General features: G+C 39.7%; 1 protein-coding gene across 4 annotated transcripts; it reads right to left on the bottom strand.

Moving 5' to 3' along the window:
- Positions 1 to 1,943: 1,943 nt before the first annotated feature.
- Positions 1,944 to 8,007, bottom strand: LOC147613083 (uncharacterized). 4 transcript variants are annotated; one of them, XM_086782383.1, is made up of 7 exons: positions 7,274 to 8,007; positions 7,039 to 7,085; positions 6,287 to 6,468; positions 3,561 to 3,660; positions 3,011 to 3,359; positions 2,849 to 2,906; positions 1,944 to 2,593 (listed from the first exon to the last, which is right to left on the bottom strand). In XM_086782383.1, exons 1-7 carry the CDS (start codon positions 7,584 to 7,586, stop codon positions 2,368 to 2,370), a joined length of 1,275 nt encoding a protein of 424 aa, XP_086638509.1. In that variant the 5' UTR covers positions 7,587 to 8,007; the 3' UTR covers positions 1,944 to 2,367. The 4 variants fall into 4 exon arrangements, with proteins under 4 accessions (XP_086638509.1, XP_086638508.1, XP_086638510.1 ...); XM_086782382.1 differs by having other exon boundaries at positions 7,039 to 7,088; positions 7,274 to 7,999; XM_086782384.1 differs by having other exon boundaries at positions 6,287 to 6,465; positions 7,039 to 7,088; positions 7,274 to 7,997.
- Positions 8,008 to 20,318: the final 12,311 nt, after the last annotated feature.

The raw sequence follows: 20,318 nt of genomic DNA, 5'->3' as shown, positions 1-20,318 counted from the left end.
ATGGCAAATAAAAAAGGCAAACCATCATAGAGCATTACCCTCATCAACATGTGCCAAAGGTGACCTACCATCATCATGTGCATCCATCAACAAATCATCAAAGGCTATGTTATGAATTTCTTTATGATTGCATGAAGTCAATTTACAGTGGCAGTATTGTGGCTTCACCACATTTTATGTTTGATCATACACAAGGAGATAATCTTCAACTTTATTGTGGAATCGGTACCCAATTTGGGTGTATTTTCTTCTTCAAAGGCATGGTTTCAACATCATAGTGTTTTCATTATCGGTGTGGTGGCTCTTTGATGGGACATCATCACTTCATTTGTTGCCACTAGATCATGGACCATGGCATGGAAGTCATTTATATGTTAATATGTTTTCTATGGTCACATGTTTTGCGTTTCAAGAAGACGTGTTAGCACTTAACTCAAATAGGGGATTGATGCTTGATTTGAATCACGTATGGTCCATTGATGAAGTGACAAAGCTGGACAATGGCATAATGGTTTGACAAGAGGGAACGATATTTCTATGAACACACTTTGATACATAAGTGTGGCATGATCAAGTGAACGTGAAGACTCGGAATCGCTACCAAGAGACCATGGACCATGGACAGAGGGATCCACATCAAGTGTATATGCATGGATTATTTGAAGATCAAGTGATGGAGTGGCTTGTGTTCAAAGAAGAGGTATTCGACAACACATTCAAAGGCGAAGATCCATTGACACCTTGCTCTTGCTTCCATTACCTCTTAACAAGCTTCACGGACATCTTCGTGTGGAATCCCAATTTCTAAAAACTCCTCACAAAACATTGGATTCACATGAAGTCAAGGAGAAGATCAAGGACAAGTAGGTGCTGACCATAAAGATTTGAAAACTTTTTGTTTTATTTGGTTAAACCAATTCTTTTAAAAAAAAGCTTCAATTTAAAAAATTGCCCTCGACTTTAAGAGGGCTTCTCTTTTTGATGGACCCTTTTAATAACCAAAAAGAACCGAACAAAAGGCTGGGGAAAAAAAAAAAGCCTAAACAGAACATAAAACTACTATTTAAAAGGCATCCCAGTTATGCAGTAAGTCACTCAAGTCCTTGTGTATCCTAATCCTAACAACAAAGGAGACAGCAGTACTTTAAATCAAGCCCCATCAAGACCATTTTTGTTATGAAAAATCATCTGATATGGCTGCTCCTGATGAGAAGAGACTTGCTCCAAACACAACTTTGAAGGCATTCATTGACTGATAGGGAAGCATGAAGATGGAAAATCAAGTTCAGTACTGTAAATAAAAAGAATCCAACTTTTTTTACCGAGATTTTGGGGGCAAAAGCCTATTTTTTATGGAGGATATCGCACTTCCCAGTCCACAGTCAGAACACCTGTGGTGCGACGTCTGAAGGAACACTACCATCCTAGCCGTGACCTTACTGACTTTTTTAACTATGGGCTGGACAATCAGTAGGAGAAGAGGAGGGGACAGGGGTTAAAGGGTAACATGGCTAAGATACTGCAAATTACAGCTTAAGGATGGATGTAAAATGGTCATGAGCAATCAACATTCTGGGCTGGCTCAATCATTTTGTACATTGTCAATATACAGTCAAAAAAGCACATAACAAACTAGAGTTAAATATGAACCCATGCATTAGCTTCATCTTGACACCCCAAAAAAAAAAGCATAAGATTTAATGAGAGTTGATTTCTTTCTTGATGGAAAAAGGTCTTCGATCGGCAGGCTTTGCAACAGACCACACATGGTGACTACAGAAAGCCTTCAAGTCAAGAACTATACAGTAGCAGCCACCAAACCTCATATGGGACTTGCATTAGCTAGAACATATACATGCACCCATGCACATTTTATACACACGTAAACCAAATAATGCATACGTTTTATCTTATTACACAAATTTGAATATAAAGTGGAGATATTTTACGCAACATGTATGATAATAGGAAGCTAGCTACAACGCTGAAATAAGAAGAAACTTACAATTTAAGCACCTTGGTGGTGCCTTGCTTGCAGGTCCATAGATAGACTCTGTGACTCACTTTGCTTCATAACTTGCCTTGTTGGTTCTCCCCAAACTTCAAAGCAAAAGTCAGGGGAGGATACTGTGGGCAAGTGAACATATTATCAACTCAAAAAAAAGAGCATGAAACAATTAAGTTTCTGTTGTAAAAAGCTGGCTGTCCTATATACATACTATCATTCTTAAGGTGTAAAAACTACGTTCAGTACAAGCTGTCGCATAAATTTCTCATGCGTCCATGAAAGGGACCTCAGCATCTCTTTGTTTCACCTGAGACTGTCTCACCGGTACTGTTAAATTTCTAGCCATTCATAAAACAGCACTAATTCAAGGCCATCATGGCAGCAGTAGCATCAGCAGATGGATGTTGTGAAGCAGATGGCAAGCTGCTACAATGATTAGTGGCCTTATTACTGTTACCAGCTGGCGATGACAAGCCTGACATACATGGCTTCTTGGGACCAGAAGGCCACTCATCTCTGCTCATCTCACCTTTCTCATCCTCAGTTTGAGGAACAGCGCCTGTTAGCTGCTGCTTGACTTGCACCCTGCAAGACATTGTGCAAGCCCCAAAACAATCCCTTTCTTCATTACGATGAAAACCATCTGAATTACTCGTACCTAACTGCCACCACTAGGTCTAGGGCTGGTTACACAACCACCCCTGCACATCAATGCTGAGTGGGGGCCCATCCAGGCCACCCAGCCGGAAATGTTGTGTAACGAGCCTTAGAAAACTATTCTCAACAGTAAATTATTACACACAGTAGAACCGCATCCTCTTGGATAATGTCTTAACCTACCTGTCTTTTCTCTTCTCCAAAAAGCGCGCCAAGGATGCCTTTCTTGCATGCGGAAGCTCTGTGATGCCAACACAAACAGCCAGCCCAGTCAGTATTAACGTTGTATAGAGACTGAATGGATGCCATGTAACTAAGTGATACATCAAAGTACAAGAAAAATACCTATTCCAGTATGTGGTCTCTTCGGTGCAGCCTGTGGTTTGGCCTCAGCTGGGAGAGAGGGCAACGGTGACAGAGGAGGAGGTGTAGTAGCAGTGTTGATTATGGTGTTTGTAACCATACTAGGCACAGAAGGCATACTAAAGCCCATTGTTTTGCTTGTTGCTGTTGTTGCCATAGTGGTGGTAACAGTGGGAGCTACCATAGCCAAAGAAACAGGCAATGGCGTCCCTACATGAGGAGGTGCAGAGGGAGAATTCAATTGTGTGGAAACTCTCTCTTTGTCTTCTTCATCTGTTGATTTTGTAGACCATGAATTCCCAGTACCGGCCAAGAGCATGATGGCATTTGCCTGCAGAAATAATGAAAAAGCTTAAAATATCCCCCCCCCCCCCCCCCCCCAAGTTCCACCGTGCGAGTGCTCTATAAAGATCTGGTGGGAAAATGTTTCTTGAAATATTAAATTGCCATATTGCTTCTTAAAATATTAAATTGCCATACTGTTTCTCTCTAAATTTACGAGGTTAAACTATATTGCAAATTCATTAATCACCTTATCAGCCGGGACGTCATCGTAAACATTCACTGTTCCCGAATAGAAGATAGTCAGCTGAGCTGTGGGTTTCCTGAGTGAAGGGCTGGATGGGTTGGGCCTGCATATGCATGTGTCAATATACAATCGATCAGCACAAGGCCAGTACAAGATTCGACATGCAGACAAAGGCCCGTTTGATTATCATATAATGTGTTAGACGAGCTAGATTATACACTCCCTTTGCTCTCTTTCACACTCCCACAGTTGCGTCCTTGCTCTTTTTCTATCAAAATCTATACGCACAATGAAGGTTTTTACTTAGGTGTAGAGATCATGGACCTCATCAAACTTCCTGGAAGTTCTACAAGCTACCATGGTTCTTAAGGACCTTAAGGTAGCAGAGAAAGTGGCAGACAATTACAATATCCAAAATATTAGCTCCAAGATCAAGGCAAAAAATATATAGATAGAGACAGAGGACTTTGCCAACAAGCACTTAAAGCTGCCAGCAATGACATCATAGAGAGGAACCTGACCCTGATTCCAAAAGGGACCTCAAGTACTGGACATGCTAGATTAGCAAGAAGAGAGGTGTACGCATATGTATTGGACATGTTAGATAGGTCACAGGTGTATAGCATTTTACACTTTGGATGTTATAGGCTCAAAAAGGAGGATGTGTGTGTGGACTTTCAGTTGCAAGCTTGGATGTATTCCAGTCTTATGATGGTTTACATATGCTTGTTACGTATAAAGTTTATTTATGCAGGTTCAATACGTGAACATGCACTGCATGCTTACGCAAATGTGTATTATCTAGAATACCTACTATCTAAAGCTCGTGCCTTGCTTATGCCCTACCCTTTTATTTCTTCCCTTCTTCCCCTCGTGCAAAGGCACAAGTGTTCCCATTTTGGTGAGCAGTTGTGCAACCACATGATGCTCTCAAGAAGAGTAATCTATCTTACCTGTGCCTCAAATTGCCCCACACCCACTTGTGCACACCATTGGTGCACCTGTAGGGAAACCTCCTTTTTAGTTTTCCCACTGCCAAGGGCCCCATTGAGTGGATGAGCGTTGTCCTATAAAGTACACTCTGAGAATGCCTCAAAGGATGCACCCCCATTGACACCATGTCGTGGTTGTGGAGTATTTGGTAGACCTCATTACCTTTTACATAATATACACTTTATCTTCTCGGAGCCCTCAGCTTCTTGCACAAGCTTTCATGGCTTTCTTCACAAACCTATGGCTACTCTAGGCATTGAGGAGCAACCTGTGTGGACTCAATCCATTGAGTCTAGTTGTGAGGACTCCAACCAGTGAGTTCTATTCTCTCACTAGATCTCTTTCTTGCAATCCTCCTCCTCGGGAGAGTGATAATGATAGTGAAGACGAAAAAGCTCCTATAGCAACATGTTGGAAAAGGTGAGGACAGAGTTACCATACGGAGTGGTTCCGAACAGAGCCAAGACTTGTCCTCCTCTTCGAGAGTGATGATGATAGTGAAGAAAACGAAGCTCCTATAGCACCTACCTAAATGCTTGACTGAATACACAATAGTGAAGAGGAAGAAGCTACAGCACACCATCGTCAACTGATTTGCCGAACACTCCCAGGAAAGCGTATGTAAAGCTTACCACAGCAGAAATATACAAGCAGAAATCTCGCCTAAAAGCTTTTTGAATTTTCACACAATTGTCTGTGATAAAGCCCACAGTTTAGCAGTGAAAGAGGCCTTACCTTATAACTTCATTACATAAGAAATTGAAGGTATTTATGACTACAATAACTCCTGTAAAACTCTTCAATACTCTGTTGCACCATCTACCTCCCTACAACGATTGTTCAAAGCTCACAAACAATGGGTAACATGGCTTTGAAGTAAAAGCTCAACCATTTGGATACATTCAGTCTAATGGGTTTTAACTGGCAAATTACCTACTGGACAGTGCTAATAAGCACTGGTTTTGACTGGGAAATTACCTAATGGATAGTGCTGATAAGCACTTAAAAGCAACATTCTCCAACCATTCATGTTGGCATTACTTCAATCAATGCGTGTAAAAGTGCTAACAAACATTGGTTGCTGGTCTCAACGTTAAAAGTCACTTAAAAGTGGCATTCTTCATCCAGCCAACCATTGCTTTTGAGTGCAAAAAAGCACTTCCTGGCTAGAATACTACTCGTTTTGTTAGTGATAACAAGCAACTACAGAAGGAATGGAAAAGGGGGGGAAGGAAGAGGGGGGAGGGGGGGTGGAGGGGGGGAAACTATTGAGCTTGCCTTTGTAATATTTTTGGTGGAATTACAACGTTGCACAAAATGAGGAACTTGCAAATTTCATGAAATGCGATCTCAAAGCTTAGACCTCTTTGCAAGTGAACGTAATGACCAAAAGCTCCTTTGTTTCGGCAGTCAAAAGACAAGGGAACAATAATTTTTTAACTTCACATGATAAGCAGCAATGATTTTGTTACTCCGCATGCCCGTCCCAGACATAAGCCTTAATTTGAGACTCAGAAACTTGCTCTTTGAAAAAGAAAGAGAACTCTCGTCCGTATAGAAGAATTACATCACGTATCTATTGGCATGTCACCTTGGCAGGCTTCATATGGTTAGTTGTCACTGCTAAGATATTAACATTAGGCATGAAATCAATGATGTTAAACCACAAGTATCTGAAGGTGGAAAAAAATTCGTACCAAAAACATAAAGAAAATGTGAGCTGGATTGAATAGTACCTGCTTACAGCCCACGGCAAGAAACCTTGATGTACAGGATGATTGGCGTTATCCGAGACATTTTGAAGCTTTGATGGTGTACATAAAGGGGAGCCAAGCACTGTGTTGTTTGCAGAGAAATCTTGGCCTTGAGACTTCATAAAAGATGCATCCAGTTCCAACAAACGCATTCTGTGCTCCTTCTAACACATTCATGAAACGGAATCAAAAACCTTGTTTACCATTACAATGCCCTAAAATGCATACAATTTCAGTTATGACACCATGCTTAAAGGCATTTATGTGCTAGAAAACCACTAATTTTGTACCATCTCATGAGGCAAGCACATCCTTCTGGGTCTTTAAAAGACCCCTGCCCCATGAGGGGAAGTCTTGAACCACAACACTGCTGACCCAGCCTGGGTGTGGGCACGAGAATGTAAACCAAAAATGCATTTGCAATAAGCTTAATACCATGACCAAAAAGCCCATAGAAACCGTTCAAAGGCTGCTTGAGACAACTGTACGGCATAGTTATCACTACGTACTGGTTGCCTCTGAAACGTACGAATACGGACATTAAAATGTCTAAATACGGATTAAAACTCAACATCATCATGCCACGTGATCAACATGCATTGGTATAATAAAAAATTAAACAAACACGCTGAAATTCGACCCATACGCGTTGTCATCACTGCAGGAAACGTTGATGCTTTCATAATCAAATGCCGTTTTGGATGTACGGTCCACTTGATGATAAGAATTCTTACCTCTTGCCAAGCAAGTGGAGAAGCTTGATTTCTAGCACCTTGGAGACCTGCTGGTATGTACACAAAAATCGGACATATCATCTAATCTGGGATTAATTTGCACAAGACAACATATATCACTCAATCTAAGCTTGATTTACGAATAATTCATTTGTATTCCGCATAAATTGCGTATAAAATCACATGTGCTAGCCCTAAACACCATAGGTTTGGGGTCAAGTGTTTGCGGGCATACCTGTACTTTGTCTATCTTTGTCCGGTGCATGCATCTCGATGTTGTCTTTCTTCTCAAAGGCTCTGCTGTTGTTGTTGTTGTTGTTGTTGTTGAAGGGAGCACTCTCAGCACTGGAGTTGATCTGATCAAAGATGTGTTTGAGGGCAAGGGCAGAGCTCTCCCTGGTTCTGAGGGAGAGGGGCGGAGGAGGATTCAATCTCTGCTGGAATGAGACCTCTCCATGGTCTCTCTCTGGAAACTCACATCTACTGCTATCTGCAGAGAAAAAATCGACCACAGGTAGGCTGTGGTGATGGTTCTCCCTTGCTGCCATGGCTAGAGCAAATGCAGGAGAGCAGATAGGACTTCAAGATGCTGAAGAGAAGAAATTAGAGTTTCAAGATGCAGAAGAGAAAGACCTAGGGTTTCAGAGTGCACGAGAGAGGAAGCATTCGAAGTACGGCAAAGAAGAGACGACGGTTTCAAAGTGCAGAAGAGCGAGAATTAGGGTTTCGATGCGCAGAAGTAGCAGAAATTAGGCTATCAAAGTGCAGAAGAGCAGTAGGTTAGGGTTCTGCCCCTTTCTCAAATGCACAGAACCGACTGGCACTATGCTGTGCAGAAGGGGAAAAAATTAGGGTAACAGTACACGGCTGTATACTGCACTCTTTCTCTCTCTGTCTGTGTACCAAAAGTGACCCACAATCCTAGATAGTAGAAAAACTTTCTCTGCAAGACTCATCATCCACATGACTTATAAAAAAGATTTTGTTTTAAAAAAAAGGGAAAATAGTATTTTTAGAGATAAAATGCGCGTGCTTTTGAGAAAAAAAACAAAATATTTGATCATTTAAAAATTTCCCTGGAAAATGAAACGCTGTTTTTCTTTTAACAATTATGCCTCAACAAGATCGAAAATAGTTAATTAAGTTTTTATAAGGCATTTAAAGAAAAAACAAGTAATAAATCCAGCTTTGTCAAAAGCTTTAGTCTTTTTTAGAGATATTTTATATATAAAGCTTTTTTTTTAACGCCATCTTCTCAAATTTATGCACGTGATCTTCATTTCTCCCGGTTTCTCTTGTGTCTGCCATGTGCCATGCATGTGACATAGCCCATGGGTTTGGCCCTAGGGATACTAGTGGGCTTGATTTCATGTGTCACATAGCCCATGGTTTGGCCCTTAGGTATACTAGGAGGCTTGATTTGATGTGCCATTCATGTCACATAGCCCACAGGCTTGATTTCATGTGCCATAGCCCATTGGCTTGGCCCCAGTAACTACAAGGTTTGATTTTTAGCAGGGTGAAAATTAATTTTTGCTTATTTGTCAAAAAACCAGTAAAAATATACATGTTACAAACCGAGAAAATAAATGTTTAGACTAGCAAGCTCCCCAATTGGGTCAACTTACTACCCCTCCTCCAACCACCTCCCATCTTCGTAATCTTGGTACTACTTAGAGGCGCACCGTGGGGGTGTAAAAAAAAAAATTGCCAGGGAGGATTTTTATAACCCCACACCTTATGATGTATGAAGGGGAAGAGGTGAGGAGGGGGATGGGGTAATGAATCCGTATGCCCAGCCAAAGCATTAGGGCATGGATACCCCCTCACACACACATGATACTACTTGTCCTCTCTTTAGGTTATTATCACTTGCATGTTTATTCAAATTTCACAAATAAAAATTTTACTAAAATTAAGTGATCTTAAGCTAAGGATTCAACCTTGATTATGTCCCCTGTTGATTAATCTAATGGAAAAACATGTTGAGGGTAGTGCTAGAAAAAAAAAGGCATTTTGTGTATTTTTACATCTGTTAAAACTCCTCAAATTTTTGACATTTAGGAGATTGTGATGGTTGGACCAAAGAATTTGCAATGCTCTCTCTCTCTCTCGGAAAAAAAAAAAAAAAAGGCATTTTGTGTATTTTACATCTGTTAAAACTCCTCAATATTAAGAAAATCAATGAATTTTTGACATTTAGGAGATTGTGATGGTTGGACCAAAGAATTTGCAATGCTCGCTCTCTCTCTCTCTCTCTCTCTCTCTCTCTCTCTCTCTCTCTCTCTCTCTCTCTCTCTCTCTCTCTCTCTCTCTCTCTCTCTCTCTGTGTGCGCGCGCTCATGCATATTAGTGTGTTATGTGGGCTTCTATGTACATGCAAGTATGTAGTACAATGAAGCTCTTGCTCTATCTCCCCATGTACAACCTGCACTCCATGCATCATCAGAGCAACAAACAAAAAGATAAGAAAAAAAAATTACCATCGTTTCTTTTGGTTTGTAACCCTCAAGCTCAAAGCTTTTTTAAGATCTCTTTACATCTAACCCTAAATTTGAGGTGATTCACATGCCTCAAAAGTAAAAACCCTTGTAAAGCATTCAAATCCTCATGGTTATTAATTTCTATTTTGCACTAACCCCTTTCACATACTTCATCAACAAAAACTTCAAATATATTACATCACCATTAACGAGATAAGTTTATTGGCATCATCTAAGTTTTCACAATTTCATCGCAATTATTTTCATTGACATTTTTCTTTAAATTTACTTCATTAAAATTTTGATCATTGTGGTTCTGCCACCTTGGCAAGAAGTAGAGTGTTCTACCTCGTGCCCCTACCATGGGTCAAAAAAGGTTGTAATTATCGATGCATGTAAAGAGCTAGTGTGGGCTCTTAGAATTTTCGTGAGCGACTAATTAACAAAGGAAAATGCGACTAGTGTGGGCTCTTAGAATTTTCATGAGCGACTAATTAACAAAGGAAAATGCTTGTAACCCCTCATACTTTACAAGTTACTTTTTCTCCCACGTTTGATCAAAAGAGTCATGTAGGCCAAGGCTACAATGTAGGAGTTAGAGACCATAATTTTTAACACTCTCTCTTGATCTAGTGATCCTAGACGCCACACGAATCCATCTTAGTGTAACTAGGGGTCTGGAATCACTAGATGAAGAGAGAGTGTTAAAAATTGTGACTTATAATTGGAGAGAGAGCATGCTTCTTTATTGTGCATTTGGTTCAAAGGTTATGTGTCATGCTGTATGTGTATAGGTAAAAGTAAATGGGTGAATCCAAAGATGTAAGCAATGATGAAGGTGTCACATGGGAGTTATAGAGTGAATATGAGGGAATGGAAGAAGAAAAGTTTCTTTTAACCTTGGGTATTTAAAAAGCCCTCATGGTATTTAACCTTGGGTATTTAAAAAGCCCTCATGGTATTTAATCTTGGGTATTTAAAGCCCTCATGGTAATGGAAAATTATGGAGATTTTGAAATGTTTGATCGTTGAGTCTCTTCAATCGCAATTAAGTGTGTTACTATCTTTTAGATTAACCACAAATTTTGATTATATTTTTAATCCTCTATGGATCCAACTTTTAAATCACACACGCCACACACACACACACAAAGATATGTGCACACACCTACGCATGCATGCACACACCTACGCATGCATGCATGCACACACTTGCACATGCTTATGTGAACATACACACACGCACACACACGCACGCTTGCTTGCATATGCATGTGTGCACATGTGCACACACTTGCACATGCATGCGTGCACACACATGCACATGCACTCGTAGGCACATGCTCATGTAGCATAAGCACAACACACTTGTATATGCATGTGTGCACACACATCCACACGCATGCATAGGCACACGCTCACTTGAATGTTAGTATGCATAGGCACACGCTCATCACCCACTCAATGAATGTTAGTATATGCATAGGCACATGCCCACTCACTCAATGAATGTTAGTATATGCATAGGCACACGCTCACTCACCATATGAATGTTAGTATATGCATAGGCACACGCTCACTCACTCACTCATGCATAGGCACACGCTTACTCACTCAATGAATTCTAGCATATGCAAAAAACATAGATATCAATAATATATAACGAGGCATTATGCTAACCCCTTTATTAAATTTGCGCAAAGAATGTGTTGTAACATGATAAGGAAAAGTTCATCTTGTGATGATACCTTTGATGGTGAGACACTAAAAGACTATAAAGGTCCACGGACAAGGAACATGCAAAAATGGTAATCATGATGCATAATGTACGCTCTTGTCTATCAATGCCAAAGTTAAATTTTATTATCATGGGTGGGGGGATTGAGGTAACAAGCCAAACTTACACATGTGACACGATGTAATAAAAAATCCTCTTGTATGTCTCTCTATGGAAGCAATGCAATGTAATTATTTGAACAACACTAATATTTGTTTTCCCCAAGTAATGTTTTCAAAGATGTCCTTCGTGATCATCCCTTAAGTAAATCTTTTAGTTTACAATTCAAGTTCACCTTAAAAATTCCACATATGTCTCAATGTACAATGGTATAAACCTTCGTCCCCCCCCCCCCCCCCCCCAATCTTGCCTCCTTCTACTACCCATGATCCCCCTTCGTTGGTATCCAAACTATGTACATACCACTAGCATTCACAATTCTAAGTCACTCTCATCCATGTGAACTTACTCTATTTGAACCTTTCTTGACAAGTTAACATTGAGCCACATTTGAAACAAAAAAGAGAAGGCTCTCCGCCACCCCTTTCCATCACATGGCACATTTGACTATACTCTCTCTCTCTCTCTCTCTCTCTCTCTCTCTCCACACACACACAAATACATCATAGTATGCATCGTAAAACATACTCACCATCCACCAACAAAGATAACGATATGCAACCAACACCTTCACTACATAGTATCTTTCATCCTTTATGTTAGAAAAGGAATAGCACTCATTGCCATCTCCACCTCACAAGTTACAACCATAAAATGAAAGCAAGGCAAGGATGCTTTTTATGATTCCCAAGACACATAAGTTTTGGTGTCTTTACAACTCAATGATAGCATACATGTGACATATATCTGTGGCCAAGAAAGAAGACATATTTTTTGTACCCCACCAACCAATCTATTTATGAAACACTTCATTTAACTTTTTGGATCCTAAAATTTGCACAAAAGTAACCAATTCACAATGTTGTTTTCACCTAAAAATTGGTTCGCATATTTATGGAAAAAATCCACCAAAATTGGGAAGCTTCTTATGTCCACATCCCTTACTTTTATTATGGGGACAAGATGACGATGACTTAGCATGGTAAACTAGCTATGTATATTTTTTTAAGGAAGCCTCAAATGAAAGATCTTAACAAACACATAGCACATTATCCACATCCCTTACTTTTATTGTGGGGACAAGATGACGATGACTTAGCATGGTAAACTAGCTATGTATATGTTTTTAAGGAAGCCTCAAATGAAAGATCTTAACAAACACATAGCACATTGTCAAAATCCCACCCCGACACTTTTTATAGTATGCTTATGCAAAGTCTTTGTGTGTACAACTATAACCACACACACACCAAACATGTATAATTATTTGGTCTTTTTCATAAAAGATATCACAATCCCAGTAGAATTTTTCTTGCTAAGTAATTGTTATGATAAGTAAGCTCCATCTAAGTTCCTATCTACTCTCTCTCTCTCTCTCTCTCTCTCTCTCTCTCTCTCTCTCTCTCTCTCTCTCTCTCTTCTATGTCATTTCGTTTTCTCTTTCTTAGATTTTCACTTCATTATGCTCTTTATGGGCCTTAAGTTCTAGTTCAAAACATAAAAAATCAAAGGTTAACCTTTGAAGCAAGCCGTATGCCTCAAAGATAATGTATTGGCACCAATCTTTGGTGAGCACCTAGTGCCACCACTCTCTCTCTCTCTCTCTCTCTCTCTCTCTCTCTCTCTCTCTCAAGTTCTAGTTCAAAACATCAAAAATCAAAGGTTAACCTTTGAAGAAAGCCGTATGCCTCAAAGATAATGTATTGGCACCAATCTTTTGTGAGCACCTAGTGCCACCACATTAATAACTCCATCTCCACCTCAGACTTTGGTTCACAAAGCTGCCCTCACCAATTAGTCATTGTGAACAAAGTTGAAAAGGTCTTTGAAGAGGTATTTAAGAGTCTTGGAGGTGCCATAATTAAAAGCTTTTAAAAGTTTTCAAGTTTCTTTGAGAAAGATAATTTCTCTAGTAAGGTACATTGTCATTAGTTAAGAAAAGACCCCAATTTGTCTTCTTCACATGAGGATAATAAAGTTAAAAAAAAAGGAATTAGATCCAAGCGCAAAAAAAACAACACAAGAAATTAAATTCAAGAGGATATTCGTGATCTTCATGTAAGTATGAAAGCCTCCTTTGACGAAAGATGAGAAATAAAATACAAACTTTATAGTATGAAAGCCTCCTTTGAAGAAAGATGAGAAATAGAATACAAACTTATAGTATGAAAGCCTCGATTGAAGAAATATGAGAAATAAAACACAAAGCTTATAATTTCTCTATTAAGGGACGTGCTCATTAGTTAAGAAAAGAAGATCACATCAATGCAGGGAAATTTATCTTCTTCACATGAGGAGAATAAAGTTTTGAAAAATAGATTAGATCCAAGAGCAAAAAAAATGACACAAGAAAATAAATTCAAGAGGATAATCGTGATCTTTGGGCAGTAGCATGATAAGCTGGCTACTTCGGGGCAGTAGCATGATAAGCTGGCTTCTTCGGGGCAGTTTGGACAGAAGTGGGACATTTTTTAGCTTCCCAAATCCGTGTTTGGGGTATCTCGGGTGAGTTAAAAAGTACCAATCACACATTGCCAAGCTACCATGGTCACATATCTCACTTGAGATATGTGACGACCACGTAGGTTGGAGAAGAATTGCCACGCTATATCTCGGGCAAGATACATGGCATCATGACCGGGCAATCTAGTCAACATCTCAATGTATCTCGGGCGAGATAGGTGGAGTTGCTGACTAGATTGCTTGGTCATGGTGCCATGCCAACTCAATATGTATAGTTATATCTCGAGCAAGTTATGAAAACTGAGAAAATGTTTCTCAGCTTAGATATTATAAATAAGAAAATGTTTATGGGCTCAAGATATTGTAAATAATCTTGAAAATGTTTCTCAGGTGAGATACGAAAATTTATTTAATATATCTCAGGCGAGATACCAAAAATGAATTTGAATTAATATATGCATGAAATTGATTTACCATATCTCGGGCAAGATATGGTAAATAAGAAACTATTTCTCGGGTGAGATATGAAAATTTATTTAATATATCTCGAGCAAGATACCAAAAATGAAATTGAATTAATATATGCATGAAATTAAATTACCATATCTCAAATGAAATTGAATTAATATATGCATGAAATTGAATTAACATATCTCGGGCGAGATATGGTAGTGAAGAAAATATTTAATGGGTGAGAAACGGAAATTTATTTAATATATATGGGGCGAGATACTGAAATTGAAAATAAATTAATATTTCTTGGCAAGAAACAAGCGTGAAAATGAATTAATTTATTTTGAGCGAGATACTTATATTAATGAGTTTATCTCGGGCAAGATACTTTTATTAACAATTTTTTCTCGGGCAAATTATTAATATAAGAAAATAGGTGTTGGTGGCCACGTATCTCATCCGAGATATTAGCGCCCTAAAATTCCCAAACTTTCTACATCTTTCGTTATCTGTGTATCTCACCTTCGAGCGGTCTTTTGTTATCCCCTTTTTCTTGCCTTTGATCGGTATTTCGTTATCCCCTTTTTCTCACCTTTGATCGATATTTCGTTATCCCCTTTTTCTCGCCTTCGATCGGTATTTCGTTATCCCCTTTTTCTCGCCTTCGATCGGTATTTCGTTATCCCTTTTTTCTCGCCTTCGATCGAGCTACTGCTGCCTTTAGTGGAGCTCCTGCTGATCTTGATCAAGCTACTCGTGATCTCGATTGAGCTGTTGTCACCTTCAATGGAGCTGCTGATGATCTCAATTGAGCTACTGGTGATCTTGATTGAGATATTGTCAAGCCTGGAGCATTCTTGGTAAGTCCCACCTCTTTTTCTTAGCTTTTTCTACTGGCTCCTAATCCCTACTGGCTCTACTTATGAAAAAAAAACATAGCTCCTAAGTTTGATTGAAGCCCTGTTGAATCTACCTCCACAATTACTTAAAAAAACTGAGTAAAATTCTTATGGGGGACAAAAAGCACACAAAAAACCTTGAGATAGCCTAAGATTAGGGTTTCTGAGATGACCCCTTCAGTGAGAGAGATTAGGGCTTTTGACATGACCCAAGTAATGAGTTTGTGTAAGCAATTTTGTTTGTATAATACAAGCCTCATTGCTCATGGTTTACACCCATCACCAATACAATGTACTACACTTACGAGCATCTACTCATGCCGATGCAAGTGCCCTTGCTTGGTATAGGGAGAGGGAAAGAGAGACATTTGAACTACGAGCATCTACTCATTGAGCAAGTGCCCTTGCTCAGTGCAGGGAGAGGGAAAGAGACACATTTGAACTACAATCAAATAGGGAAAGCTGGAAGGCCCTAATGGGGTCCCTATTGGGGTTCTTTTTTTGCGATGAGAGATAGAGAGACAAAAGTTTTAGAAAAAAAAATGGTATGGAAGGGCTACAACCTTTCATTACTCTAATTTTTTCCCAAAAAAAAACTTGAATATAAAAGGTTACTCAAAAGTGCACATCCCTATAGTTACTTTTATTAATGATGAAAATTCCCAAGGATGAATACTCTTTAATAATTAATGACTAAAATTCCCATGGATACAATTTTAAAGAAAGTCGTTTATTCAATACAATCACATCATTTTTTAACCAATACTATTGGCTCCTTCCTCATGGTGCTATGGAGGATAGGATTGCCCTACTGCTTCTTGTTCTTAATCATTGTTGTTGCTTATCATCTCCATGCAATAATGCCAATGAGCCCAACATTAAAAGGAACCTATGACCATCATCATGCACAAGCGCATCATCACCATCATGTTCATTTTGCTTCCTCTCTAAGGTTTAGAAATGGTTACCAAAGATGTACTCAAGCAAGTGCCTTTCTTCATCATCGCGAGACGAACATGAGAAGATAACCTTGTTAAAAATACAAGTGAATAGGGTACGTGCGGGAACAAGCCCTTGGTTAGAGGCTGTAAAAGAGAATGTGTAAATGTGAAAGAACCTGTGAAAAGGTGAGAAGAATCTACTGGGAGAGAATAAAGGGTAGCATGAGAAGATTTAGGAAGTGTGGAGATATTCTGGGAAAAGTGAAGAGGTAGAGAGAATCAAGCAAAAGAGGTGGAGATATTCTGGGAGAGGTGGAGTGAATCAAGGAGAAATCAGTGGGATTAGATGCTTTGATGTAAACTCTATAAATTGAGGCATTGGCCTAATGAGAATTTGATGGTTTTTGATTATCCATGCCTACATTAAGCTATTTGTTAATTACTCTCTAATCACATCTTAATTATTTGCTAATCACTTTGTTAATGATGTTGATTCTAGTATTTGATCCACCATAGCTCATCACATTGCTCTAATTTCAACATGGTATCAGAGCCATGCCTAGAATCCATCATTTTGTGAGCTCATTATCTTGCTAATTATTTTGCTAATTAGGATTAGTAGAAAATTATAATTTCTCTTTTTTCAACTAGCCTCTGTACCCCCAGCTGGTGGAGGAGCTCTAGCTCCTTGCACACATAAAATTAGGCCAAACCCTTCTAACCATAGCTAGCCATAAGCCTTGTGCTCCAGCCAGTCAAGAAAGAAGCGCAAACCGCCGGCGAACGAAGGAGAAATCATAATTTTAGTCAGCGCAAGTTTTTCTGATGAAATTGCAGATCTTGTCCTCATCCAATCAAATTGCTCTAATTCCTCTTAGCCCTGGGGGTTTTCAAGCATGCTCTACAAGCTGGTAAGACAGAATTCAATTTGATCAAGTCTACAGTGAGATCCAAGCTCTTCATCAAATCTGTAGGTGACTTTGGTAAAACAGAGATTAAGCTTTCAATATTTGGTCAAATCTTGTGTTTATTGGCTTAATCCTCTACTAGACTCATTGCTATTGATGGCTTTGAAAGCATTTGAGCTCATTTGAAGTCTAAGGCACCAGATCTGGACTCCCCGCATACTCTATTTTTTGCACACAAAATAGTGGATTAATTTGCTAATCAGTGATTAATCAGTGCTAATCACTGTATTTTGGTGCAATTGAGGGTTCAAATTAACCATTAGGTATTTGATACAGATCCCTATAACTTCAGATTTCAATTCGGAGTTGGTTTGATACTCCAACCATTCCGTACAAATTGGTTACCCTTGATTTAATGTAATTTCTAGGAAAATTATGCTGATAAATTTGTGATAATCATCTTTTTGCATTTAACCCTTGGTTAATGCCTATAAATCTCACTCAAATTCAAGATTATTCACAGCCAGAGTTGCATTTGGGAATGTGCATTAGAATGAATGCCATATGCATTATGTATTGGGCACATTGCATCAGTGTAAATATGGGATCAGACACTGCCCTTGTCCCCAGAATAAGGCAAGAGGTAAGACCTCCCGGATAGATTTGGGTTTGCATTGCATAATGACACAAGATAAGCATCAAAAACCCAAAGGAACTGTCAGCAAAACATTTAAACATGCTGCTCACATGGAGCAAGAAGACTTGAACGGACAAGCTCATGGCCCCAGCCATGAAAGAAGAAGAATATCTCTTTCCAAGAAGAGGATCCACACCAAGAAGATCTAGAGGAAGCATTGAAGGAAGACATGGACACGAGAAGAGAAGCTGCCACAAGAAGAGAAGCTGTCACAAGAAGACTGAAAGAAGAGACGGACGCGTGGAGAGAAGCTGCCCACGACAAGAAGACTGGAGAAAAGAGAAGATGTGAGGCTCCAAAGAGTGAGGAGCCATGTGAAAATCTCAGAGAGAGAGAGAGAGAGAGAGAGAGAGAGAGAGAGAGAGAGAGAGAGAGAGAGAGAGAGAGAGAGAGAGAGAGAGAGAGAGAGACCCCACAACCCAATGTAACCTGCCCCAACAAAGTAAAACCACCTCTGAGCCACCGATGATGTAGGCCACGTGGTAGATAGATGTATATGTGAGCACTTTAGTCAAGGTCGCGGGCAACTATAGTAAACCTTAGACACATAGAGAGAGAGTGTGTCAAGGACTATGAGTTTAGGGACTTGAGGCACTGGTCGCGGGCTATCAAGTAAGAGAGAAACTTGGTACAAGGTCCAGGTGTGCTAAGTTAACTTGGTACAGGGTCCAGGTGTGCTAAGTTAACTTGAGGGGAGGTGTGCTAGACACTGGTCGCTCGCGGACTATCAAGTAAGAGGGAAACTTGGTATAGGGTCTAGGTGTTCTAGGAGTATTCACTTGAGGGGAGGTGTTGAAAAATGCTAGCCAAAAAAACATGTTCGGTAACACTGTGTGCAAGTATGGGCTTGCTGGGAATTGAACCCAATCCACTGGTGTGAGCAAGTGTTCCCCATACACCACAAGGTTCTCCTAACTTGCATACAAGGTTTCTTGAGTGTGAAGATCTCTTGCAGATTATTACAAATCTTTCAATCTTTTGCTATTCTTGGTTAATTTTCTATAAAGAGCCAGTTCTGTGAAAAGATATGCTGTCAAGAAACAAAATAGAGTGAAGATTTCCTATGCAGCTTGGTGAAGAAGTGTGCAGAGCTGAAATCTTTCGTAGAAGTCCAGACTTATGTAGCTTGTAGTGAAGTTTTAGAATAGCACTAAGAACTGAGAGAGACTTTGGTATCAGCATTCTACCACATCAGCACAATAGGCCTTAGCTTCCCCGAACAGCTCTGAAGGGAACTAAACCGGCCTAGGACTTTGAAGAGATCAAGCAACAATTTGAGAAGGTGCACATCCATAGAAAGCAAGCAGGTTCTGAGCGTGCACATCCATAGAAAGCAAGCAAGTTCTGAGCGTGCACATCCATAGAAAGCAAGCAGGTTCTAAGCGTGCACAGACTATAGCATAGACCATCAAGAGAAAACCCAGTAGAGGAATTGAATCGTTGTGTGCTATTCCATGGATTTTTGCATGGAAACAAACGTTTCATCTACTAGTCTGGCTTGGTTTTGGTGCAGCTTTTAAGTTGATTCTCAACAAAGATCTTCACAACCTAGAGATACTTCAAGAGATGTACAATGAATGGTTGTTCAAGGCTCAGCAGGCATAGCTTCATCGATGTTCAAGGCTCAGCAGGCATAACTTCATCGCCTCTTTAAGGCTTAGCAGGGGTACAATGCAGTTAATGGAACATGCAACTAGAGAACAATAAATCATAGTGCAAATTAGTGTGGTATTTCTTTAATATAAAAAAAATGCAGTTGGCTTCATCGCCTCTCTTAGGATTGGCACAGTGTTCTTTGCAAGTCGGTACAGCTGGTGCTTTCTCTACAGTGCTTCAATGGTGAAAACAGGCAAGCTTTTAGACTTGAGAGAACAGGCTCAGGCACAACATGTGCAATGCCTCATGACTAAGTCACACGGGCTTAGAGTGTTGGGATCAATGGCCGAAAAAGTTGATGATGACATCTAGCATCGTGCACCATCGGATCTGCGCCGCACCACCAAAGTAAACTCAGACCACAAGTACAGTCCGACCAAGAACACTGGTCACTGGGCAGTGAACAGCGGGAACAAAGTCACTGTGAACTAAAGTAAATTCGGACCAGGAGTAAACTCGGACCAGTAGTAAACTCGAACCACCATAATTATCATTACGATGCACGTGCAAGTAAAATCTTTGGTCTTTAATGGGGGATATTCTGACAGTGAACTCGGACCAGAAGTAAACTTGGACCCAAGGTAAAACTCGGACCACCATAATTATCATTACGACGCACGTGCAAGTAAAATCTTTGGTCTTTAATGGGGGATATTCTGACAGTGAACTCAGACCAGAAGTAAACTTGGACCCAAGGTAAAACTCGGACCCGAAGTAAACTCGGTCCATTACCTGCTATTAATTTTTAACACAGTCTATTCGGAGTGCATTTTCCTTACATTTTTTGAATCACTTCTCCATCCATATTGAGATTTCTTCTATCTTTCTCTGAAATTTGTAAGTATATTCTTCAGTTATGTATGTTATCCTCTACAATAGATAG

Source organism: Cibotium barometz, chromosome 44 (assembly GCF_041138505.1).
Source record: "Cibotium barometz isolate CiBa-2024 chromosome 44, ASM4113850v1, whole genome shotgun sequence".
Taxonomy (NCBI): domain Eukaryota; kingdom Viridiplantae; phylum Streptophyta; class Polypodiopsida; order Cyatheales; family Cibotiaceae; genus Cibotium; species Cibotium barometz.
Note: the sequence above shows the minus strand (reverse complement) of the source record. Positions and strands in the feature narration are given on the sequence as shown.

Bases quoted from the DNA above. Each gene is read 5' to 3' on its own strand.
- LOC147613083 (XM_086782382.1), bottom strand. From the start codon at position 7,586: ATGGCAGCAAGGGAGAACCATCACCACAGCCTACCTGTGGTCGATTTT. The intron at 3,661-6,286 runs GTACTATTCAAT...ATGCATATGCAG, and splicing joins TTGCCGTGGGCTGTAAGCAG to GCCCAACCCATCCAGCCCTT. The intron at 2,594-2,848 runs GTAGGTTAAGAC...AATGTCTTGCAG, and splicing joins TTGGAGAAGAGAAAAGACAG to GGTGCAAGTCAAGCAGCAGC.